At 31.6% G+C, this 26,477-nt stretch overlaps 2 protein-coding genes and 1 pseudogene across 3 annotated transcripts; all 3 read left to right on the top strand.

Moving 5' to 3' along the window:
* The first annotated feature begins 3,671 nt into the window (after positions 1–3,671).
* Positions 3,672–6,138, top strand: LOC129317138 (receptor-like protein EIX2; annotated as a pseudogene).
* Positions 6,139–17,768: 11,630 nt separating this feature from the next.
* LOC129318964 (receptor-like protein EIX2) lies at positions 17,769–21,077 on the top strand. 2 transcript variants are annotated; one of them, XM_054963981.1, is made up of 2 exons: positions 17,769–20,435; positions 20,589–21,077. In XM_054963981.1, exon 1 carries the CDS (start codon positions 17,775–17,777, stop codon positions 20,406–20,408), a length of 2,634 nt encoding a protein of 877 aa, XP_054819956.1. In that variant the 5' UTR covers positions 17,769–17,774; the 3' UTR covers positions 20,409–20,435; positions 20,589–21,077. The 2 variants fall into 2 exon arrangements, with proteins under 2 accessions (XP_054819956.1, XP_054819957.1); XM_054963982.1 differs by having other exon boundaries at positions 20,584–21,077.
* A 4,205-nt stretch (positions 21,078–25,282) lies between these two features.
* On the top strand, positions 25,283–25,672 carry LOC129317241 (LRR receptor kinase SERK2-like). Its single transcript, XM_054961607.1, has one exon. It carries the CDS (start codon positions 25,283–25,285, stop codon positions 25,670–25,672), a length of 390 nt encoding a protein of 129 aa, XP_054817582.1.
* The last annotated feature ends 805 nt before the right edge of the window (positions 25,673–26,477 follow it).

Here is a 26,477-nt window from a genome sequence, read left to right as displayed (position 1 = left end):
ATTTTCCTAAATTTTTGTGAACGTGGTAAAAAGTAACTTAGATTTTGAATGGGAGGAAACACATTACTTTAATTATTACTCCTATAATTTTATTTATAAATTATTTTATATATATTTTATATCGGTATAAAAAAAACCTTAAAATTTATTAATTTTGTCTAAAATTAATAATTTTTTAATTTTATCCTTATTAAATATACATATTTTAATATATATTTTCTCCCTCCAATAATCATTGGAAATAAAAAAAAAGCTTGTGATAAAATTTAATTATGAGAATTATAAATGAGAAAAAAAAATTCTTATCTCTCTACTTTATAAATAGAATTGAAAGGAGTATTTGTTTCTTTTATTTTAATTTGTAAGAAATTTTAGACAAAATCATTTTACTAATGAAACTCATTAAAAAAATATAACTTTTAAAAACACACTTCACTTGATACTCCATTTATAAAAAACATAATAAAAGAGAATATAAATAATGGATAATATTTAAAAAAATTATTTAATAAATTTTATTTTTGTCAAGGTATTTAATATTTTGAGATGTAGAATTTTGTGTCAAATGTCTTATAATTTGAGGGTGGAGTAGGTATTATTCTTTGCATCAATCGAAAAATTCATGTTTTACACTCATTAATTAAGTTAGCATCATCAATCGGTAACCGCTATCTGAAACAATGAGAGTATAGATATATATATGATATATATAATGTGATTATCATTTTAACAAGGCATTGAATTTTGTTTACTTCAGATTTTTCAATACTTTCTTAAAGCAACACTTTTTTTTATTACAAAACCACGATAAATTATATAAGGAGAATTAAATTTAATCATATATAAAATCATGAGATTTCAATCAGCAAAAACATAAAAAATCATAATATAAATATATATTGTGGTGACTGTCTTAAAAAAAAAAAAACCACTTCTTTTGCAATGATTTTTGGGATCATTAACACAACTCATGTATATATACAAGGTAAAGAGCTCCTCCCTAAGTTCATTCTAAGCCAATTCAGCACGATGACAAGCTTCGCTTCACAGATATCATTTGTTCTACTGTTTCTGCTATTTGCAACATCATTCGACGAAGCGTGGATGGTACAAACTTGGTGGCCCGTTGCAATGAAAATGATGAAAGGCTGCTCTTGATCTTCAAACAAGGAGTGGTAGATCCCAGAAAACCAACTCTCCTCTTGGACTATTGAAGATGATTGCTGTTCGTGGGGGGAGTTCACTGTGACAACATCACAAACAAAGTTACAGAGCTTGATCTTTTCAATTATACATTAGAAGGTGAGATAAATCCATGTCTTGCTTCGACTTGAATTTCTCAACCACTTGGGCTTGAGCTCCAATGACTTTAAAAAATGTGAGTATGTCACCACGCCAAATCTTCTATTGATGGACACACGTTTTACAACCTATCACTTGCTCCTCCTTCTAATCAGTCAGCAAGTTTTTCTGTTGCTCTACGTATCTTGATTCTTCTGGCAATTATGTGTTACACATGAATGATCTTCTTTGGCTTTCTCAACTTTCTTCCGTAAAATATCTTGACCTTAATGGCATTGATATGGGAATGATATCAAATGGCTCCAGTATAGGGCCATGCTTCCTTCACTCTTCTGGGTTAAACACGAGCAATTGTGGACTAAGAATTTTCCATACCTTGATTATGTCAATTTTTTACGTCACTTGAAGTTTTTGATCTTCAAATTATAATATCAACTCAAAATTACCTGTTGATTCATTTATTAATATCACCATCACATCTAGCATCTTCAGCTTGATAATTGCTTTTTCTATGATCAATTGCCAATAGCCTTGCTCAATCTTCAAAACCTTCAATATTTAGATTTGGGATCTAATCATCTCAAAGGATCAATTCCATATTGGTTAAAAATCTTCTGGGTACGTATTATACATGTTATAGGTACGTAAATCTTCTACTACTTTTTTATTTTTTAATATATCTAAACACAATATTACACCTTACACATTACCACTTTGGGTTTTCACATATAATCATTTTTCTTTATTTATGTTTTCTTTAATGAATTAGATGCACGGTTTGAATGTTCAATTTGTAAGATGTTTAAAGACGAGGGCAAGGTAAGGGAGGCCTTCTTGCTATCGGCCGGAATTGCATGAGAAATGGGTTAATCCAAAATGGCCCATTCTTTCTAAGCGCTCCTAAGATAAAACCACTTAATGTTTTTTAAATAATTAAAAAAATATTGTCTAAGCCTATTCTTATTCAATACACGTTTAAAGTGAGTAATTTGATAGAAAAATCACCGATAAGAGTTTGGTCTAATGAAAAATCCTAGTATCTTATGACATGGGAAATTATGTTTGAATTTTCGTTTAGGGTCTAAAAGAGAGGTGCATGCCCCCAATTAATTCTTGACTAATACTCGAAGATGATATTTCTAATAAAAAATACTTGTATGTAATAAAAAAATATTGACGGAAATCGGGGAGTCAAATTCATTATGAAAGTTCGTTCACTTCATAGAATATGATTCATGAAGTTTATGGATAAAATTGGCAAATGGGACATCTCTTTCTTTGGCTGAAAAAAATGCTTGCATATGCAATAATAAAATGGATGGAAATCGGTCAAATTCATTGTGAAGAGGTTCGTTCATTTAGTAGAATGTGATTCATGAAGTTTATTGATGAAATTGGCGGATAGCAACATCTCTTTCTTTGTTTGACGAAATGCTGTAAATTCCATTGGCTGCTGACTTATCAAAGCATTATTGGGCTGGTTCATGCAGTTCCGTAGAATATATGAAGTTTGATGAAATTGACAACGTCTCTTTCTCTCTCAAAGCAAATCCATAGAGATGATACCAAAGGAAGCTCCTCCGTTGGATTGCTTAAGCCATTTTTACTTTTGTGAAGCGTTCAAGCGTTTCAAACGAGTTGCTGTGCAAATTTGAAAAAAATTAAAGGAGAAAAGTATAAGTATGAAATATGACATGTGCGAAAATGAATGCATTTATGATCCATTTTTCGTTGGAAAGACTGCATGATTAGCAAGAAACTTGACTGTAAACAGTATGATGCACTTTTTTTGTAGAGATTGTTCTAGGCATATATTAAAATTTTTGTTTACTTCTGATTTTCCGATATTTTTTAAAGCAACACTATTAGGTAGAGTTGCCTGAGTTCATTCTACTGCAATTAATCAACCAAGATGGCAAGCTTGGCTTCACAAATTTCGCTTGTTGTGCTGTTTCTGCTATTTGCAACAACATTCAACAGAAGCGTGGATGGTACAAACATGGTGGTCCGTTGCAATGAAAAATGAAAGGCTACTCTTAATCTTCAAAAAAGGAGTTGTAGATCCCAAAAACCAACTCTCCTCTTGGACTATTGAAGATGACTGCTGTTCATGGGAGGGAGTTCACTGTGACAACATCACTGGCAGAGTTACAGAGCTCGATCTTTTCAATCATACATTAAGAGGTGAGATAATCTATCTGTCTGCTTCGACTTCAATTTCTCAACCACTTGGACTTGAGCTACAATGACTTTGAAACTGTGAGTATGTCACCATGCCAGTTCTCCAAATCTCTAGTCGATGGACACAAATTCGACAACCACTCACTTGCTACTCCTTCTAATCAATCAGCGTATTTCTGCTTCTCTACGCTATCTTAACTTTTCTACGAATTATTTGTTAGCCATCAATGATCTTCATTGGCTTTCTCAACTTTCTTTCTTAAAATATCTTGACCTTAGCGACAATGATATTGGAAAGGAAGCCAAATGGCTTCAGTATATGGCCATGCTACCTCACTCTCTGAGTTACACTTGAGCAGTTGTAGATTGATCAATTTTCCATCCCTTGATTATGTCAATTTTACATCACTTGAAGTTCTTGATCTTTCTTACAATTACGATCTCAACTCAAAATTACCTGATTCATTCTTTAATATCACCAATCGTATCTATCATCTTGACCTTCACACTTGTGATTTCTCTGGTCAATTACCATTAGCCCTGCTCAATCTTCAAAGCATTCAATATTTAGATTTGGGATCTAATAATCTTAAAGGGTCAATTCCAAATTGGTTAGGCCAATTTGAACAGTTGCAATATTTTGATATCAGTGGTAATTTGTTCTACGGTTCAATTCCATCATCTCTTGGAAATATTTCTTCCTTGATTTCCTTAGTCTTATCCTCAAATCACTTCAGTGGCACTCTTCCAGAAAGCCTTGGAAAACTCCAAAACTTAAATTACCTGCACATTGGAAACAACTTCTGGGCGGGCATTCTTGCAGAGAAGAATTTTGCCAATCTCTCAAATTTAAAATCACTGGATTTAGGTTCAACCGGTTTCGAATTTGACATTGATCCTCAATGGGTCCCACCATTTCAACTCAAGAAATTGTATTTGAGTGACACAAGTATAGGGCCTAATGTTCCAACATGGATATATTCTCAACGGTCTCTAGAAGACCTCGACATATCTACATCAGGGATTTCAACAATTGATGCAGGTGTATTTTGGAGCTTTGTAGCAGGAATTGCTTCTGTTGATATGTCAAACAATTTGATTAGTGAAGACATATCCAATGTCACGCTGTCAGCAAATATCTCTTACTTTAATGCATCTCACAACTCTTTGTCGGGATCTATGTTCTCGTTATTGTGCCATAGAGAGAATGATGGGGAAAGCGAGAGGGTAATTATTTTGGACTTATCATATAATCATTTGAGTGGAACTCTTCCTGATTGTTGGTCCAATTGGAAACAACTATATTTCCTTAATTTGGCGAGCAATAAGATAACAGGTGAAATCCCTCCCTCCTTTGATTCATTGAATCTTCTGGAATACCTCTTTTTAGAGCGAAATAAGTTTTCTGGAAGTTTGCCAAATTTGAAGCAGAAAAGCTTGGTGGTTATCCAATTGAGAACCAACCAATTTACGGGTAATATTCCATCTCAAATGTGCAACCTCTCAACTATCACTGTACTAGATCTTGCTGATAATAAGCTTACCGGACCAATACCTCACTGCTTAAGTAACATCATGCATTCACTTCCTGATTATTTTCTGGCAGAGGCAGTGAACTTAATCTCTAAAGGAAGAGAATTTGATTACAAAAACCCTGTCTTTTTGCGGAGTATTGATGTTTCCTCTAACAACTTGTCTGGAGAAATTCCTAAAGAATTGGTTAGTATGGCTCAATTATGGTCCTTGAACTTATCTCGAAACCAATTGACAGGAAACATTCCTAAAGAAATTGGAAGAATGAAAAATTTGAATCTCTTGATCTCAGCTACAATAAACTTTATGGAAAAATTCCTTCGACAATCTCCAATTTATCTTTTCTTGATTATTTGAACTTATCATACAACAATTTCAATGGAGAAATTCCGTTGGGAACCCAAATTCAAAGTTTTGATTTGTGGAGTTTTGTTGGCAATCTTGAACTTTGTGGAGATCCTCTTCCAAAGATGTGCCACAAGAAGGAAGAAACTGACAATCCAAAGCATGATGGAGAAAATGAAGATGACAACTTTTTCAAGTCATTATATCTTGGAATGGGAGTTGGATTTGCATTAGGCTTTTGGGGAGTTTGCGGTTCTCTCTTCCTCATGAGAGCATGGAGACACAAATTTTTCCGATGGTTCGGTCATTTGATAGATCAACTTTATGTTGCTGTGGACCTATGTTGCAAACGGTTTGATTGAATATCAAATTCCCCTAGAGGTAATAACGTCATTATACATATTTAAACAGAGGGTTTATTTCCCTTCTTTTTCTTGGAAAACATGTTCTGTTCTTAACTAATTATGTATTTTTTTTTAATTGTTCAACATGTCTTGTCTTGGGGATGCAGGTGCAGTAGCAAGCATTGGGTACAGCATTTTTGAGTATCGGCCTCATCGATCTATCTATCACTGCTCTGATGCCTTCCTGTCATTCAAACCTTGAAACTCTGCTTCAACGAATAGGGAGCTTTGCTGCCATTTTACCGCTTGGATGTCCCTTTCTTATCTTAAATTTAGTGAATTGTACTGAGAAGAGAAGATTTGTCATGATAGTTATTAGTGCATGTGTGTGTGTATTCTCATGTTGTTAACTAAGAAGCCTTTGATGAGTACATTTAATTCCACGTGATGTGATTGTTCAGTAATCTTTTTCTCTTTCTGTGGAGTATCCTTTTTCCTCGATTAATTTAATATTTAAGCAGTACTGGTAATATGATTGGATAATAATAAGAAATTAATTAGTTAGTTGATGCCAATCAATAAAACTACCACATTTATAAGCATGTATACAGTATTAAACTCTAGCAAAGCAAACAGGCTACGGACACACAAAGTTCAATTTTGGAGTTCAGGTTCGTAGATAAGAGGCATCATGATTAGTAGACATATATGTGAAGTCAAATCCGCTGCGAAGCCTCATTCTAATTTCCAACATCGTTTATCAAGTCTCTAATTTAGTGGATCCTCATAGTTAGATCCTTTTATCATTTCATGTTTAGTTCTTATTAACATTAATCACATGGTATTTGGGAGAAATTGGACACAAATATATTAATAGCGAATACCAAAATTGCAGATTTTGCAGTTCTTTATTTCCCGGAAATCCACCAAAAGACTCGGTATGAAATTGGAATGAACCTCCACACTGAATTTGACTCAACACATTTCCCTCAAATTTTTATATTTTAACAATGTTGACTATTGAGGCATCCCTTTGTCATGCAGAACAAGAGTTGGCTTCTCAAGGCCTAAGATCATGTTCCATAATTTGAATCAAAATATCATTTATCAACAAGCATTGAATCTAACAAAAGGGACTAGTCTTTCAAAAAGTAATGAATCAATGTTCAAATCCTCATTGAAGAATATACCTGATAATGTCTTAAATAAAATTACCTTCAATTAGAAAGATATCCATAGGCAACTAAAAATAAATAAATTATTTGCTACCAACAGACATTGTTATGAAAGAGGCTATAGCTAGTTAAGTACAAGATCTTGAGTTTAAATTTATATAATTGTAAAAAAACTTCTTCAAGAGTTATTCTCAACGGATCCCAAAAATGCTCAAATATAATCTAGTCAAATAGTCATATTAAAAAAAGAAATCAAGAATTTTGAGCAATCAAAGTGGTTCCATCTTTGGAGAATGGGCTATTTCTATACGAAGATGAGCCATTTTCCATCAACCCCATGTCTCGTGCATTTTGGAAATTAAACATTCAATTGTACATTATTTAATCAAGAACCAAGCCTTGACAATGATGAGGAGTTAACCAAACGCATGGGGAAATTTAGACATTTTTTACACCCAAAGAACCATAAATAAATTTAAGCATGTCTATGATGGGAACAAGACTTCTGTCCAAGAAAAAAGAAAGAAGATTTAAAGGAAATTTGAGTTATGCTTGTTGTGAAGCAACTTTTGTCGAATGGTTTTCCCCAATATTATATGACAGAACTTTAAACTTCGATCATTTTTCCTTGAGTATTCCTTTTTTTGAGATTAAAATTTAGACATATACTGTCTAATTAGTATGCTATTAGAATTAATTTTCTCTATAAGCTCTACACTATTTTATGTTACTCTTGGGTACTAGGATTTGTACATGCATTTTCAAGTACAGCGAGTAGTTGAGTAATCTAAGATTCTAAGTTTTATTATTTGATGATATTATTTAACATTTCTAATTAATTTATCTAATATATAAAACAGTCCCATCATAAGATGGGATAATATATTTTGATTGAAAACTTAATCATCCCATATCAATCAATTTATTCACCACATTTATAAGGATAAGTTGTTACAGGCTAATGATATAGTCAAAACTGAGCTGCAAATTCCATCAGTTTGGAACTTTAATACAAATCATATCCAATGGTTCCAATGTTGGCTTAAACACAGTTTTTCACAAACCAGATCCCAAGCAAAATTTGTGTTTCTGATTTGAAAACAGAGTCTATTCTCGTTTGCTTCTAAGTTGTGTTATTCCTCATGTGAATTTTGCATAGTTGGGATGTTTTCAATAGTAAGGTTAAGGTCCAATTTTGTCTCTGTATTTATTTTTAGAAGCACTAGACATCCTATACTCTTAAGTGGAGCAATTTTTCTCCTGAAGTATATTTGAAGTCCACAAATACTCTTCTGTTACGAGGCCGTTAAGTTTTCTATTTTCTGTTGATGTAGATATGTGTGGAGCCAATGTCCAGTGATAGATAAGATTTTTAGCTTGTTTGGATAGAGTGTATAATTGATTTTTGGGGGCACAATAATCAATTTTTGTAAGAATTACCCAAACATAAAAAATTTAATTATTGATTGTTAAGCTGGAATCACATTTTGAAATAAATTCTAAGAGATTTCTTATAGATTCAATTTTACTATAAAATAATATATTTTATTTCTTATATAAAGTTTAACAAATTTAATAATATTAAATATAACTTTATCAATAATTTAATTTACAGTTGCAATCAATTTCAGAAAAATAATATCCAAATAAATTACATTATGACATAATTAATTATAATTAAAATTAATTATATTAATTAATAGAAATCTAAATGGGCCCTTTAACCATATCTTTGGTGCAAATTTGCTCCTAAACTTTCTTTTTAAAAGTGCTGAACACTTTAAAATTTTTTTTAAGAATATTGGGTACCTTAAAGTCTTATTAAAATAAAATTTAATAAATATTATCAAAATATTAAATATTTTCATATTTAATATTTTAAATATTATTATTTATAAATATTTATTCAAAATTTATAAATTACTTTTTTAAATATTAACAACTCAAAGTAGTATTTTATAAATTTATAAAGAACTTTTTATTTTTTATATATCGATATTCAATCTTCTATTCGAGATAGTGCCCAAATTGTTATGTTTTTTTTTGTACATGTCAGAACTTACTTATATTTTTAATATTAGTTAAGTTTCTTAAATTTTTAGGTCATTTTCTGTAATTTTTTGATCAATTAACAATCTTCTTTTAAAATATTACACTGTCCAAATTTAATACTCTTTATACGTTGTAGTGTTAAGAGTAAAATCAGAAACATGACAAATCAGGAATAACAATATGTGAACAAAAATGTTTATTTGAAAGATATTGCTTATTTCATTAATGTGTTACGAAAAAAGTTATTTAGCAAGAGAAAAATGAAGCTATGAGAAGAAAAAAAATTCCTCTGTTGATTTGAAGATTCATTCCTTTCATTTTTAATATAGAATTATAAAATATTAAAATATTAAATTGGGTGGTGTAATGTTTGAAATAATAATATTTAAATTATTAAATACTAAAATACTTAATATTTATTAAATTTTATTTTAACAAGATTTTAGGGTACTCAATGCTTCTAAAAAAAGACTTAGCATTCCTAAAAAAAAAGTTTAAAGAAAAATTAACACTAAAGAACATGATCTTACATGTCAATGTGTGTGGGGCCTATGCATTTGTCACATCAGCAAGAAACAACGATCTTAATGTTTGACTAATAGAAGGGCCTTTTTGCTTCTCAAAAAATAATTTAAGGGTAAAATTGCCCTGCTTAAAAGTATAGGGTGCCCAAAGCTCCTAAAAAATAAATATGTGAGCAAGGACCTACAGCCTTAATAATAAAATGGACGAAAGAAGAGTTGAGCCAGAGTAGGGACACTTACAAATACATAGAAGACTAATAAAGAGCCAAGATTGCTCAGTCTCATTCTCCCTTGCTTCGTAAATATCATTAAAGCAATATAATTTTGCTTAAAATTTTGTAGTGTTGGTTTAGTAGTAGGTGATTATTTGAACTTTGATCCTAATTAGGTCGCCCATCATTTCAACTCAAACACTTTGTTTCAGTAAATACAAACTTATGTCATAATTTTCCAACATGTATGGCTATATACACAATAGTTGGTTTCAAGAGAAGATATTTTAAACATTAATGATGTAGATATATTTTAGAGTTTTGTTGTAGGAATAGATGATGGTGAACTATCAAGCATAATGATCAATTGTTTGTAACCTAATTAACCATCTCTAAATTAATGTCAAAACAAAATTAAAAATATATAAGGTTAAGGTGCATTTTTGTAACATCCTAAATTTCAATCCAGAAAAATTATTTGCTAATCAAGAAAAATTAATAATTAGTGAATTAATTATGATTTTGAGTGTTAGACTAATATATGATGTTGGTTGATTGGTGTGGTTATAGAATTAAATGGTGGAATGGCAATTTAGGACGGAATACCTGAGCATAAGTGAGATCAAACTCACCGTATCATGTGTCGTGGTGGGTTTTGCATGCGCCGTGGTGCATTATATAAAAATTGCTTAAAATTGATGTGATCAACTCGTGAAATCAGAAGGGAGAAATGTGAACAACACATTTGGAAAGGAGGAGAAGTCCATCTTTGCTAGAGCTTGCATAATCTAACTATTGGGAGTTTGTTTCGATTAGAGACTTGTCGAGTAAGTATTGTACAATTCTATACTATATTTCTACTCTATTTTCTCTTAATTTGATCGACAAAGAAATTGAACCAAGAAGTCATAAGGAGTTATAATCTAAAGGAAAGGTTTACAAAGGAATTTCAAATGCGAAACTAAGATTTTATGACTAGTTTGGAGTTAAATAGTTGAATTGTAAAGATTAAGCTCAAATTAACCTAAAGAATTAGGTTAAAATGGTGAAATTTTGTAAATAAATGAGTTAGGAGGTTGTTATGGTCTTTTAAATAGCCTATAAGACTAATGACTATAGAAAATGAATTTTATGAGTTTGAAAGATGTTAATTGGACTAGTTTGGGTATTAAGAGATTCGATTTAGCTGAATCAATGTCTATATCGAGTGTTGAGAATTGACTAAGGGATATTATATTCTATAGATTAAGCAATTGTGATGTTGCTTATGAGAGTCTATACTCTAAGAGTCCATTGTGATTGGTAACTTTTGTTAATAAGGGTAAAAAGTAACTGAATAACTCTTTTACTTGTTTATTTGTAAAATTATTTACAAGTACTTTATATAACTATATGCATTTGTGATTTATAAATTAAGGGAGTAGCAATATTGTGAGTTGTATATGAAACGAATGTAAGGAGACATATGCATAGACATATGCATTGCATCTGCCAGTATATCTTAGACTAGGGTAGGGGGTCACGGCCCTACTTTGTACAAGGTTAGGAAGTTTTGAAGATCTTGAGCGTAGAGCTTAACTCTACTATGACAGACCTAAGATAATGATCCACGAGTGTACCCCTACACTAAGGTAAGGAATCATGGTCCTACTCTATGTAAGGTTAGGAAGTCCTGATAGTCCAAGCATTTAGAATGCTTTGCTAGGTGAAACTCAAGAGACCACCTATGTGTAAAGAGGATACCTGGTATGAGACAGAGGTATGGTGGGCCCTATTTCATGTAAGATTAAAAGTCTTAGTTCGAGCGTAGAGCTTACTCTGCTAGGTAAAATCAGGAGTGCATGAGCATGATGGATGATGTGTATGAATTCATGTATATGCATATTATACTATCTTTATTGGAACGCATGTTGCTTTATCTATTGTTTATGATTTTAGCTGTTGACCAGTATTTGGGTTATATTCGGGTTACTGAAATATATGTCTCACTCCGTTACCTTTGTATATAGGTAAAGAGAGCACAAGAAAGCCAGGAAAAGAAGCGAGGAAAGAGTAACTTCGCTTGATAGTGATATGACTACTATTATAAATAATGAATGCGTAATATGTTATTAGAGTTTGAGTTGTCAATTAGGATGCATAAGAGTATGTGAAATGAATGTGTGAATGTGTATATGTTCTATGGTTAAAAATTTGCTTTTATATATATGTGATGTTGCATTTTGTTAAGGGTCCCATAGCTATAGGTATGTGTGTAGGCCTAGATGTCAATCAATAAATTGTATGCTATTGTATATCTTATTCCATTGTGCATCAATGTGTTTTTGTTATATGAAATTATGTGCATGTATTAGAACTTGATACAAATGGTGAAGTTGAGCTCTATTTAAAGGACTCAAGTATATTTGTAATTCCTGATCATATGGTGAGGTTTAGCTCCATATGAGAAAGTTGGATGATTAAAGTGGAACAAATATATATATGTATGTAGTTATATGTGTTATGCCTCATATGAGTCCATTATTGTGTAATGTGGCATTAAGAGGTTAAAATGAGTAATTGATGTGGTATGTATGATACATTGAGTTAATTAGGTGCATATAGTCCTTTTGGATTTAATTTAAGGCCTAAAGTGATCTAATGAGATAAGAAATGAGAAGTGAATACTTAGGGCACACGTTTTGAAAGAAAAAGAAGATTCTTGCACCCGGATATCCAATTTTAAATCCAACTATTAGATCGAGTTCAAACTTATCTCATTAAATAAAATATGTTATAAGCATTGTGTGAGCACTTGAATCACTCCAATCGAATGTTGAATGTGAAAATGGCCCATGGTAAAAGTTCTTTTTACAAACTATCTTATGACAGCATAATTTGCTGTCATATGTGCCGTAGTGCATGGCACAAAGGGAAATAGAGCTCGTGGCTCTGTACCATATGCCGTGACGCATGGTGGTACAAGCTACAACGCATGGCATGTTTCACAAAAAAATAATTGTACCTCTTTGAGTTTGGTGATGTATGTTTACGCTTCTATTAGTCCTCCTATTTGAATGTACTTTTTTAAGAAGTTGGGATCTGCATTTCGAAAACAATTTGAGGGCTATTATTATGATATTATGTGATTATTGTTTAATGATTATGCATTTGAGAATGGTAAAATCTGGATTAATTAGCGGACTTTATAATTTTTGCTCTTAAAGTATTTTTCGAGGAGCTCTTAACACCTTAACATTTTTGTTGGAGTAATTTTGCCCTTAAAGTTATTAGAACTGAGCATTTTTACCCTTTTCGTCAAAATTTCAATGTTGACTGTTAAAAAATTTGATAGAAAAGGAAAAAATGTTTCGTTTTACTAACTTTAAGAGCAAAATTACTCTAACAAAAATGTTAAAGTGTTGGGTACCTTTTGAGAAATATTTTAAAGAAAAGAATGCACCTTTACTTGAATATATAACATACGGTGTTCAAATGCCAACAAATAAGGTCAAATAACATTCTGTTCAACATGAAAATGGGTCCTAAGATGAACCTGGCTTTGGTTACATGAGGTTAGGGTTACCAAACTTGTCAATTTAGTTGAGCTCATAATGCCAAGATGAACTCACATAGACCCGTACTAATCCCCTGTTTCGTGATGTGCGCCGAAGAACTTGTATGACGTATGTGATGAAGCCCATTCCTCCCACTTTGTCTCCTTCTTCATGAATATTATTAAAGCAATAAAATTTTATTGTGTCAATGGATTGAATCTATTAGTTGCTTGCTTCATGGATCCAAGGCTACTGAATAACAGCATGGACTCTCAAAAAAACAGTTGCAGAGTAAAAATTTGAAGTTCTAAACTAAGTCTTTCTTTATTGTAGATGATCATTGGTGACGATGAGCAAGTAAGATTATAAGAATTACAAGCTTCTTTTTTTTTTTAAAAAAAAAAAGTATGCGTGGGTGCTGTGTATTTACAACCAGTCAAAAAGTGATTTGACCCCTATTCAACTTGCTTTTGTTTTTGGGTGAATTACATCCATGCCTTTTATAAGAAAATTAATTATTATAAAATTTATTAATAATAATAATAATAACAACAATAATTTTTTGGTGGGTGTGTTATTTTGTAATTTTATCAACAATCTTTAGCCTTATTCTGTAAGTTTCCCTCATGATCCTTTTTTATTCAAAACTCTCTTTCCCTTTGTCGGTCAAGTAGCAGAAACAGAGCAAGAGAGAGAAAAGAGAGCTAGAAAAGAGAGCTTCAAGTCTTCATCATGTTCGTCTCCCATTCTTCCTTCTTTGCCACTAATCCTTGCTGCCGGTGACAGTGGGTACGTCGGAACCCTCCTCCCCCGTCATCCTTATCTAGTGTTTTTCTTCGTTCTGCGCCGGGCTCTCTTCCTTCTTGGTTCATTGTCACTGTCGTCATAATAAGTGTGGGCTGTGGGACGTCTGTTGCTGATATGGAAGTTCGATCGTGTAGTCCTCTCTATATTCCTTCCGTTGATTAGTCGTCGGTCCTCTCTTCTGCCTTCCCTTTTGTTTCTGTGATAAAAAAAATTCTTCCTCTTCTCATTTCTTCTGGACAGTACTGTCTTGGGTGAGTAAGAGCTTCAAATCCTTCCTCCATGTCTCCTTTACTCTTTGGTTAGCTAAAATCTCATCCTTTGCCTCCCTAGCAACAGTTATATGGCTGTGCATATTATGTGGGTAGTAGTAGATTATAATTCTCCCTCTTTGTTACGTTATTACGTGAGTGAGAGAGTATACAGGATTTACTAAAGCTAAAATTCAGCTTTAACAGTATTTACATACATACATACATACATATATAAGTAATTTAACTTATGTATTTGTTACCGTAGGGAAAGGAATTTAAAGTTGCTTTCTTTGGGTTTAAGTTGATTTTATTTTTTAGGAGTTTGATTTGTACAATATGATATTGATGTTTGTTGGGGTAAGAGAATGAAGGTTAAGAAGTTTAATTGATTGATTTGAAAATTTAAATATGTTAGATGTTTGTAATAAATCTATTAAAATTTTATTATATGTGATAGGGATCCTAGAAGAAGAGAAAACTTGATTAAAGTTATAAGAAATGTATTTTAAAATTTAGTGACCCCAATGTATATAAAAGTAATGATCTTTCTTTTGCTTTATTTATTTACTTTAATTGTTCTCAATAAATATTTTTAAATTGTATCTTATGATTAAGCTCATTTACATGTAATCAATTTATTTATTATTCAACTTTAATCATGCAGGCATTTTCATGGTATTTTATTTTATTTATTTTAAAATCATACATGCATGGATTAGATAAATTATTAATAAAAAGATTGTTTATATCTTGCAAATTAAAGGACAATTTGAACTACAAGGACTTATAGTCTTCATGCATGCGAGAATTGTTTTATAGGACTAAATACGAAATGCTAGTGGCTAACAACAATTTTGTTAGCTCTTAGTGTGCTATGACATATCTAGCTAGTAGGGTACATTAGAGATGTTAGTCCTATGTGTCAGCCAACACATGTGGAACAGATGATGTAATTTTATGGATATAATCTATGCTTGTTATTTGTGAACTTTATGCTTACACCTATTTTTTGTGGCTTCTAGCCACATGAATGTTACTTATCTTCATGAATTATATGTCCACGCCTATTATTTGTTTGGTTTAGGTCCTAACAGAAAATAAGTTTTCACATTATATTTTCACCCTAAAGAATTGTATTTTTATGATTTGTTTTATATAAAAAAATTAAAAATCTATTTCTTAATTTGTTGATTATGATTTTTTATTTTTCTTTCTTCTATTTTTGTTACTTAAATTATCAAGATAAATTGTATTGTTATTTTTTAATACCATCGATAATTAAATTAATTACTTGTTTTCTACTGCATGTGTTTTTGGTTATCATTTTTATTTGTTGTTATTATTTGGAGATGTTATTTGCTAAAAAAAGTTTTTGGTATTCAAACAATAGAAGTGGACCTGCTCTTTAGTAAGCTTCATGGGACTCCTTGAGATAAAAAGTATTTTGTTGGTCTATTCACATTATGGATTAATGTAAATATTTAAATATTTTTGTTTTGTTTTAGATTCGCTCCACGAATTATATAGGTAGGGTTCTTAATTAAATTATTTTGGGTTTTTGTGTGTACATATATATATATATATATACTGTATTAGAGTAGAACTTCAAATGTTGCTTGGATATTCTTTTGATAGGTTGTAAAGATTTTAGGTAGTCCAATTTATAGATGAAATTTTGTCAAAATTTTTTCAACAAATTTAAATATTTCATTAATATGAATAGTTGTTTAATACAATTGATGATTATATGATGAGATTGTATAATTAATATGTTAGACATTATATGAGTTTGGGCTTATAAAATTTAAATTTGCTTGTATTCCAGCCGGTTATACTTTTAAAGTTTAAGGTGTGACATAACTGAACTAAATGTTATTATCTTACAGTAATTAATTTTTTTATGTGTAATTTTAATGTAATTCTCCCTACCTTTCTTTCACTTTTTCTTTTTCCTCCGTTTTTGAGGCTCCTAGTGAATTTTGTCTAATATGAGCCAGATTAACGGTTAGATAAGCATATTTATTTATTAATTTTTGGTGAAATATAAATTCAAAATTATTAATTTAAATTTTAACAATTCAGACGGGAAAAGTTGGTGCCCGTAGCAGACACTAAATCCGAATCCTTCGATAGTAAGTCCATATTTTCAACCCTACGCATACTTTTTGCAATGTTCAAACAATTCGGCGGTGGAATTGACTTAGAAGATGAGGAAGGAACCTGGCTTGTGGGTACACGAAACTTTACGAGGAAGACATTTCAAACATAATAAATATGTGTGCCCCTTTTGCTGAAAATTGTGGTATTCGTGATAAGTGATAGTGATATGTATTTATATCACACAAATGGATGGAGAAATTCATTAATTTTCACTAATTTTTTTTCCTAAGCTATTTTCTCATTTTTGGTGGCATTCATGAAAGGTTATGTTTTTGACTTTTGGCCTTTTATTCATATTTTGAAATAATTTGATTTTAAAATAGTCCGCAGTTGATGTTTTAAGTCCTAAAGTGTCATATTCCCGTTGGGTGCGGAATTTTTTTTTTCCCCCTTACTTTCCATTGTAACAGCTGTGGAAATAATTTCAAGATAGAAAAGGTATGTGTCACTCATAACAAGTGGAGAATGGACTTTTCAACCATAAATAATTGAGTGTGATTTGGAAGGAAGATTGTATTTGAGCATTTTGGACTATGATGGTGGCGATATTATTGTTGTGTTTGTTGACTGTTTTGTATATTAGCTAGTTAGTCACATGACATATTAAAGTTGACTAGTGAAATTAATTTCCCTACTCATTTCAAGAATGAGTACCAGGAGGAGCACATGATCAGATTTGAATCATTTAAATTGTTCAGATTTAAAGTATTATTATATATTTTTATATTATATTTATTAAAATAAAATTTATAAAATAATTTTAATAATTTTTTTATTTTTCATTTGGTCTAGATTTAATTTAGAGGATTTGATTTAACATTAAAATTTTTATGATTGATGTAGATTAATTTAGAGGATCCAATTTTTATAATCTTAATCTACATCAATCATAAAAATTTTAATATTAAATTGGATCCTCTAAATTAAATCTAGACTAAATTAAAAATAAAAATTTATTAAGATTATTTTATAATTTTTATAAATTTTTATTTAAATAAATATAATTTAAAATAATATTTAAAATTTGAAATGTTCAGATTAAAATCTAAATGATTTAAATCTCATTTAAGAACGGGCACATGCACATGCTAGGGAAACGATCCCGGCGGGGAACAGGGTGCACCCTTTAAATCAAGAACAACATTCATGCATGTGCGTGTGTAAAAACTAAAAAGAGAAGCCTTGGTCAAAAAGGGATATGACGTGAGCTATCACTATTTTAATGCATTTGAATATTAATTTGTATTTAGTTCAGCATTTCTAGGACATATATACCAGTAAAAACAGTATATATATACATACCAGTAAGGACTTCATCATCATCGTGTTCATATTCTACAGAAACAACTGTGATGGTGAGCTTCACTTCACGAGTTTCATTTGCTTTGTTGCTGCTTCTGCTATTTGCAACGACATTCAATGGAAAAATATTTAGCACAAGCAGCTTGCTGGTTCGTTGCAATGAGAATGATCAAAGATTACTTTCAATCTTCAAAGAAGGAGTGGTAGATCCTTTAAACCGACTCTCCTCTTGGAATACTGAAGAAGATTGTTGTTTATGGGAGGGAGTTCAATGTGACATCACCACTGGCAGAGTCACGGATCTTTCTCTATCTGATCGTGGATTACAAGGTGAGATTAATCTGTGTCTCCTTCAGATTCAATTTCTCAAGTACTTGAACTTCAGCTACAATCACTTCAAAACTGTGAGTACTTCACCATGCCAAGTCTCCCAATCCCCAACACATAGATTCCACAATCGATCACTTGCTACTGTGTCAACTCAACAAGAAAATTTTTCTGCTACTATACATTACCTTGACTTCTCATATAATTATGATTTAGTCATAAATGATCTTCATTGGCTTTCTCAGATTTCTTCATTAAAATATCTTGATCTCAGTGCTGTTGATATTGGAAGTGAAGCCAAATGGCTCCAACATATGGGAATGCTTCCTTTGTTATCTGTGTTACGCTTGAGTGGTTGTCGGCTGAGACATTTTCCATCCCTCAACTATGTTAATTTTACATCACTTGTAACTCTTGATCTTTCTGACAACCATATCAACTCAATGTTGCCTGCTTCGTTCTTTAATGTCACCAAAGATATCTCTGTTCTTGACCTCGGCTGGAACAATTTCTATGGTCACATACCAATAGCCTTATTCAAGCTTCCTTACTTAAAAAGGTTAAGCTTGAGGTATAATCAACTCAGAGGATCACTTCCAGATTGGTTAGATCGCCATGAACATTTGCAATATTTTGATATCTCTGAAAATTTGATCTCTGGTCCAATTCCTTCATGTTTTGGAAACCTTTCTTCCTTAGTTTTCTTGGATCTATCAAGGAATCAATTAAGCGGTAATCTTCCAATAAGCTTTGGACAAGTCCATAACCTAAAATATTTAATCATCCGAGGCAATTCCTTCATGGGTGTCCTCGCAGAAAAGAATTTCGCCAATCTCTCAAGATTAACATATTTGGACTTAAGTTCAACTGGTTTCAAATTTCACTTTGATCCCAATTGGGTCCCACCATTTCAACTTGAGTCTCTGGATGTGAGTAACACAAGTCTAGGTCCTAATCTTCCAGCATGGCTATATACACAACGGTCACTACGAGGACTAGACATCTCTACATGTGGGATAGCAAATATAGATGAAAATGTATTTTGGAGCATTGTTTCAAGAATTCATAGTGTCGATCTATCAAACAACTTGATCAGTGGAGACATATCCAATGTGACATTACACTCATCATCTATTTCTTTAGACGACAATAATTTCACAGGAAGCCTCCCACACATATCATCTGACGTATTCTATGTTTCAGCATCGAACAATGCTTTCTCAGGATCTATATTCCCATTGTTGTGTGATAGTAATGCAACAGAAGTGTATCACTTGGATGTATCGCACAATCATTTAACTGGAAAACTTCCTGATTGTTGGACCAATTGGAAACAATTAGATCACCTTAACTTGGGGAGCAATAAGCTAACAGGTGAAATTCCTCCCTCAATGGCTTCATTGAATCATCTGCAGGGATTGAATTTGCAGAATAATAATTTTTTCGGCAAATTTTCATTGGACTTGTCGAACTGGACGAATTTGGTTTACCTCTTTCTAGAGCGAAATAAATTTTCTGGAAGTTTGCCAAATTTGCAGCAGAAAAATTTGGTGGTTATTCAATTAAGAGCCAACCAATTTACGGGTAATATTCCATCTCAAATATGCAGCCTCTCAACTGTCAGAGTACTAGATCTTGCCGATAATATGCTTTCTGGACCCATACCTTATTGCTTATATAACATCATGAATTCATATCCTACTGATGATATTTATCCGATAGAGGCAGCGAACTTGGTCTCTAAAGGAAGAGAATTGAATTATAATGATGCTTTTATAGTTAACAGTATTGATCTCTCTTCTAACAACTTGTCTGGAGAAATTCCTAAAGAATTGTTTAGGATGACTCAATTGTGGTCCTTGAACTTATCTCGAAACCAATTGACAGGGAAGATCTCTAAAGAAATTGGAAGCATGAAAAATTTGGAATCGCTCGATCTCAGCTTCAATAAACTTTATGGAAAAATTCCTTCGACAATCTCTAATTTGTCTTTTCTTGCTTATTTGAATTTATCATACAACAATTTCAATGGAGAAATTCCTTTGGGAACCCAAATTCAAAGTTTTGAATTGTGGAGTTTTGTTGGCAATCTTGAACTTTGTGGAGATCCTCTTCCAAAAATCTGCCACAAGAAGGAAGAAACCGACAACTCAAAGCTAGATGAGGAAAATGAAGATGACAACTATACAAAGTCATTGTATCTTGGGATGGGAATCGGATTTGCAGTGGGCTTCTGGGGAGTTTGTGGTTCTCTCTTCTTCATCAGATCATGGAGACACAAATTTTTCAGATTGTTTGGTCATCTGGTGGATCAACTTTGTGTTTTTGTGACCCTCAGTTTCAAAAGTTTCCATTGAACATCAAGAACATTCTGTGATGTTGAGGTAATGATTTAGCTATCATATAGTATTAAGAAAACAAACTGTTGTCTTTTATATTTTCTTTTTATTCATCATCATGCCAAATGAATCATAACTTATCTCGTTTTATCTTCTTTTTCCTGTTCAATATGTTCTGTCCGCGGCATGCAAGTGCAGCAAGAAGTAGCAAGTTTATTTGGTACAATGAGTGTGGAGCCTGGTTTAGTTTTACATGTCATATCTCTATCTTAAATTTGTGAATTGATGAAGGAAGAGTTTACGTAGTAATAGTTCTTAGAGTATATGAAAGAGTTCTCATGCCACACATCATTGTATTTTGAACCTTTTATCTTTTTTCTCTTTGAATGAAATGCTCCTCTCTTTCAATTCAAATTTATCTGAACCATTGAAGAAACAGTGTTTGTAATGTGGGTTCACATTTTCTTTGGCTCGATGTGCATTAACTGGATGCGTCAGGTGTGTTCGGATTTGAAAGCTTAGGAAATTTATTGTCTATAAATGTTAGAGGAACATTTTGAAGATGACCTGACATTGAGGAGAATCTAGTAGAAGCTTATTCTTCTGCATTTCGAAGAAGACGATTTTGATTGAAATAGACTTATTCATAAATAAGTTGCTCAAAAATTACAGTCAAATTCTTTGAGACCTGAGTGTAATTTAAATTTAAAGTGCAAAGGCAATAATACCTCATGTCAAAAGTACATTATATCAATAAAAAAATTTACAACTATTTTATCAGTAATTTACAATTATTATTTTAAATTTTTATAACTATAACTTTACATATCAAATAGTTAAATCGATAATGCCTTACAAGTTTGATACTAATAATATATAAGTATCTCATTAGTAATTTACAATTTTCATTTCAACATTTTACAACAATAACTCCATATATCTTATAGTTAAATTGATTATGCATTGACAATAAAATTTAGAATTAATTGTTTACAATTATCACATTAATAATTTACAACTCACACTTCAATATTTTACAATCATAACTACAGTGTTTTTAATAGGGACAATATTGTCTTTGTACTCCAAATTCAAATAACACTCAAATTTTAAAGGACTTTTCTGTGGTTATTAAATTTCATAGAACTTATTTATATATGAATATGCTCTACAAGATTTATATATAAATTTTCCAAATAATCTATCAATTTCCTAGACGTAGCTACATATTAAGTAACCAAATTAAAAAATAAAAGTAATTAAACTATGCCTATAGCTGTTAGCTTTGCATGCGGAGTCAAACATGGCGTTCTGTGACGTACAATGGAAATATTGGGAAATTATTATTCACTTTCATTTAAAAAAGAATAGCAATTCCACCGTTCAATTCATCTAAGCATTTTCAAATATTCATATACTAAGTTTAATTTTTTAATTTTTAAAAACAACATGATTGATGCAAAAAAATTATTTAAAATTAATGATGTTAGAGTTAAATGACAGAAAAAGATATTTTTTAAAATTAAGAACTGAACTAAAATATTATATAAAATTAGAGGACCAGAAGCATACTTCAGCCTTATTTTATGTTGGGCAAGATACATAGCATTATATATTTAATATACTTTTATTCAATCAAATCAAAACAAGTGAGTTTTAATGTGTTAATAATATTAATAATATAATTTGTTATAGAATAAATAATCTATCAAGGATACATGTGTTTTAATTTAATTGAAAAACAAGTGTTTTAGATAGACTAAATATATACTTCCCCCATTAAAAAGTATAAGTCATTTTTCAAGGAGTTGAATATTTAAAAATATAAGGCATTTATAATCTTTCGAGATGTAATAATTGTTTTTTTTTTAAGTATCTCTATTGATAAATAACTTTATATTTATTGTAAGGTGTTTAATAGAGGTAAATAAGAAAAGATAGAGTTAGTTTGAAAATAAGTAATTACTTTATTGAGAGGTGAGATTTGATTAAAAATGCCTTACATTTTTTAACGGGAAGTAAGTTTTCACCTTTTTGTGCTACTGTTGGGTACTAGGATCTGTATATGCATTTTTATGTACATCGAATAAACGAGTAATCTAAGATTCTAAGTTATATTATTGGATGATCTTATCTAACATTTTCTAATTAATTTATCTAATAAATAAAACAATCCCATTATAAGTTAGGATGATATAATTTGATTGGAACTTAATCATCCCATATCAATCGATTTATTCACCACATTTATAAGGATATGTTGTTTTAGGCTAATAATATAGCCAAAACTTAGAATTAGTATAGTTGCAAATTCCATCAATTTGGAACTTTAATACAAATCATATCCAATGGTTCTAATGTTGACTTCACGAAACACAGTTTTCCCCAAACCAGATCCTGAGCAAAATTTGTGTTTCTGATTTGAAAACAGAGTCTATTCTCATTTGCTTCTAAGTTGTGTTATTCTTCGTGTGAATGTTTGAGTCAGAATGTTTTTAATAAGATGAGGGAAACAAGAAGAGAAGAGCCAGAGCAGAGTCAGGGACACTAACAAATGCATGGAAGACCGACAAGACCAACAATGCTCTGTCTCATTCTCCCTTCTTCGCTAATATCATTAAAGCAATATGATTTTGCTCAAAATCTTGTGGTGTTGGCTTAGTACTAGGTGATTATTTGCACTTTGATCCTAATTAGGTCTCCCCCCATTTCAACTAAACATTTTGCTTCAGTAAATACAGGTTTAGGTCCCAATTTTCCAGCATGCATGGCTATGTACACAACGGTTGGCTTCAAGATAAGAGATTTCAAACATTGATGCAGATATATTTTGGAGTTTTGAAGCACGAATAGATGGTGTGAACTATCAAGAAAAACGATCAATTGTTTGTAACCTAATTAACCATCTCCAAATTAATATTCAAATGCCAACAAAAATGGCCTAGATAAACTCATACTATCGTAGACTCGCACTAATAAATAGCTATTATTAGACTTCAAAGCCATCAATGCTCTGTCTCATTCTCCCCTGTTTCATGACGTCCGGCGAAGAACTTGTGTAATGTCTGTGATGAAGCCCACTTGTCCCACTTTGTCTCCTCCTTCGTGAATATAATTGAAGCAATAAAATTTTATGCTGTGTCATGGATTGAATCCATTAGTTGCTGGCTTCATGGATCTAAGGCTACTGAATAACAGAGCATGAACTCTTAAAAAAAAAAAAAAAGGTGGGGAGTAAAAGTTCGAAGTTCGAAACAATTTTTGTCTTTTTTTCACTGTTAAAGTTTGCATGGTAAAGTTTGCAAGGTTATATAAAACAGCGTGTACGGGTGGTGTGTAATTACAACTAATCAAAAAGTGAGTTGATCCCCAGTTCAACTTTCTTTTCTTTTCTTTTTTTTCTCCCTCGTCGTTAGTAAGTCCATATTTCCAACTCTACATCTACTTCTTGAAATGTTCGAACAATTCATCTGTGGAAATTGAAACAGAAGATAAGGATGAAATCTGGTTTGTGGGCGCCATTAATGAGCAGACGAAAATTTCGGAGGAAGACTTTTCAAACGTAATACTTATGTGTGCCTTTTCTGCTCAAAATTTTTTGGTGTTCGATTTAGTACCCTTCTTACTCCATCCTTATATATAAAATATTTTTAATCAAATAATATAAATTAATAAAATTTTATTATTTAATAAAAAGCATAACAACATTTCAATTTTACTTCTAATTATTATAAATAAAATAATTTTTTTCAAAGTAAATTAATAAAAGTATTTATTTATTTTTTAATTTAATAAGGATGTAATGGTCTATTCATTAAAAAAATGTTAATAATTCCTTATATTTGAGGATAAAAAAATTCTAAAAAACTTAATATAAGAACGCAGGAAGTAGGTGATATGCGATCATGAATGCATGTATATCACATAAATAGATGTGACTGGAAAGGTTCAAAAGACTTGAAATTATCAAAAGACTTGACAAGCATATTATTTCTAATTGTATATATAAATTATTTCTAACATTTTTATTAGAATGAAGAAAAATTTTAAATTTTATTAACTTTATCTAAAACCTTAATAAATTTTCAATTTTACTTCTAATAAATATACATACTTTAGTAATAAAATACTTTATTATTTAATAACTTTTTTAACTTTTGATAAAAGCAAAAGAGTAAAGATAAACACAATCATTGAGGTTTGAGGTGCTTTATAAATAAGATCAATATAAATATTCTCATTATCTTATAAATATGATTAGAGTGGTATGCAATATAGGTAAGGGGGGCTTCGCAACTTGTATATACCATGTAAAGACTTTGTGGAGATTATTCTACTCAAATGAAACACAATGAGGAGCTTCCTTTCACAAACTTCATTTGTGGTGGTGTTGTTTCCATTGGCAACAACACTCAACAGAAACTTATGCAATATAGGCAAGGAGGTTGGTGCATTGAGAATGATAAAAAAAAAAAAAAAACTTTTGATCTTCAAGCAAGGACTGGCAAATTCTTCAAACCAACTCTCCTCATGGACTAGTCTAGAAGATTGCTGTTTATGGGAAGGAGTTCACTGTGGCAACTTCACAGGAGAGTTAGAAAGCTTGATCTAGCAAATCAAACATTACAATTTGAGATTGATCTATCTCTACTTCAACTTGAATTTCTCAACTATTTGGATTTGAGCGATAATTTTTTCACGAGTGTGTGTATTCCACCATGCCAAGTCTCTAAATTTCCTCTATATAGAGACAAATCGAACAACCAATCATCAGCCAATTTTTCTGCTCCTCTTCATTACCTTGACTTTTCAAATAATATAATGGAATGTCATTAAACGATCTTTATTTGCCTTCTCAACTTTCCTCATTAAAATATTGGAAGTGAACCCAAATGGCTCCTGTATATGGCTATGCTGCCTTCACTATCTCAATCGTACTTGTGAGTCAGGAGATTTTCCATCCTACAACTTTGTCAATTTTACGTCTCTTAAAACTCTTTAAGCTTTTTGGCAACAATATCAGCTCAGAATTACCTAATTCATTCTTCAATGTCACCGAAGACATCTCTGATGTTGACCTTGGTTACAACAATTTCTATGGTCGATTGCCAATAGCCTTGTCCGAGCTTCCAAAACTAAGTTATTTATTGTTGAACAATAATAAATTAGAAGGATCAATGCCATCTTTTGCTGGAAATCTTTCTTCTTTAGTTTCCTTTGATATGTCATATATACAATCTCTTGAGTGGCAATCTTCCGGAAGCCCTCGGTCAACTCCATAACTTCAATTATTTGAGGTAATTCCTGGGCGGGTGTCCTTTCAGAAATTTTTTTTGCCAACCTATCAAACTTAAAATCATTGGAGTTGAGTTCAACTGGAACTGGTTTCAAATTTGACTTTGATCCTAGTTGGGTCCCTCCATTTCAACTCAGACATTTCTATTCAGAAAATACAAGCTCAGGTCGCAATTTTCCAGCATGGCTATATACACAACGTCTTTAGAAGCGCTTCGGATTCCTAGATCTGAGATTTCGAACATCGATAAGAATATATTTCGGAGCTTCATAGCAAGAATTGATGAAGTTGAACTATCAAACAACTTGATGAGTGGAGACATATCCAATGTGAAAATATACTCAAAATATGTCCATTTAGACTATAATAATTTCACTGGCGGCCTCCTACACATATCAGCAAATGTCGTTGAGTTTCGAGCATCACATAACTCCTTCTCATCAGGATCTATTTTCCCGTTGCTATGCCCCAGAGAGAGTAATAGGGAAAACATGCTGTCTACTTTGGATATATCATATAATCATTTCACTGGAGCACTCCCTGATTGCTAGGTCAAATGCGAACGATTAGAATATCTTAATTTGAGGATTAATAAGCTATATGGTAAAGTTCCTCCCTCAATGGATTTATTTGAAAATCTTCATTGATTGTATTTGTCTGATAATAGTTTCTTTGGCATCTTTTCATTGAATCTGTCACGCTGGAAAAATTTGGAATGCCTCGTGCTTGAGCGAAATAAATTTTCAGGAAGTTTGCCAAAAACAATGCAACAAAATTTGATGGGTTTCAAA

The sequence above is a fragment of the Prosopis cineraria genome, unplaced genomic scaffold, assembly GCF_029017545.1.
Source record: "Prosopis cineraria cultivar Desert tree isolate PC_DT_omini unplaced genomic scaffold, ASM2901754v1 PC8, whole genome shotgun sequence".
Taxonomy (NCBI): domain Eukaryota; kingdom Viridiplantae; phylum Streptophyta; class Magnoliopsida; order Fabales; family Fabaceae; genus Prosopis; species Prosopis cineraria.
The sequence above is the reverse complement of the archived record's forward strand: the minus strand, read 5'-3'. Positions and strand labels throughout refer to the sequence as shown.

Coding starts and splice junctions, on each gene's coding strand:
- LOC129317241 (XM_054961607.1), top strand. CDS start 25,283: ATGGCTCCTGTATATGGCTATGCTGCCTTCACTATCTCAATCGTACTT.
- LOC129318964 (XM_054963981.1), top strand. CDS start 17,775: ATGGTGAGCTTCACTTCACGAGTTTCATTTGCTTTGTTGCTGCTTCTG.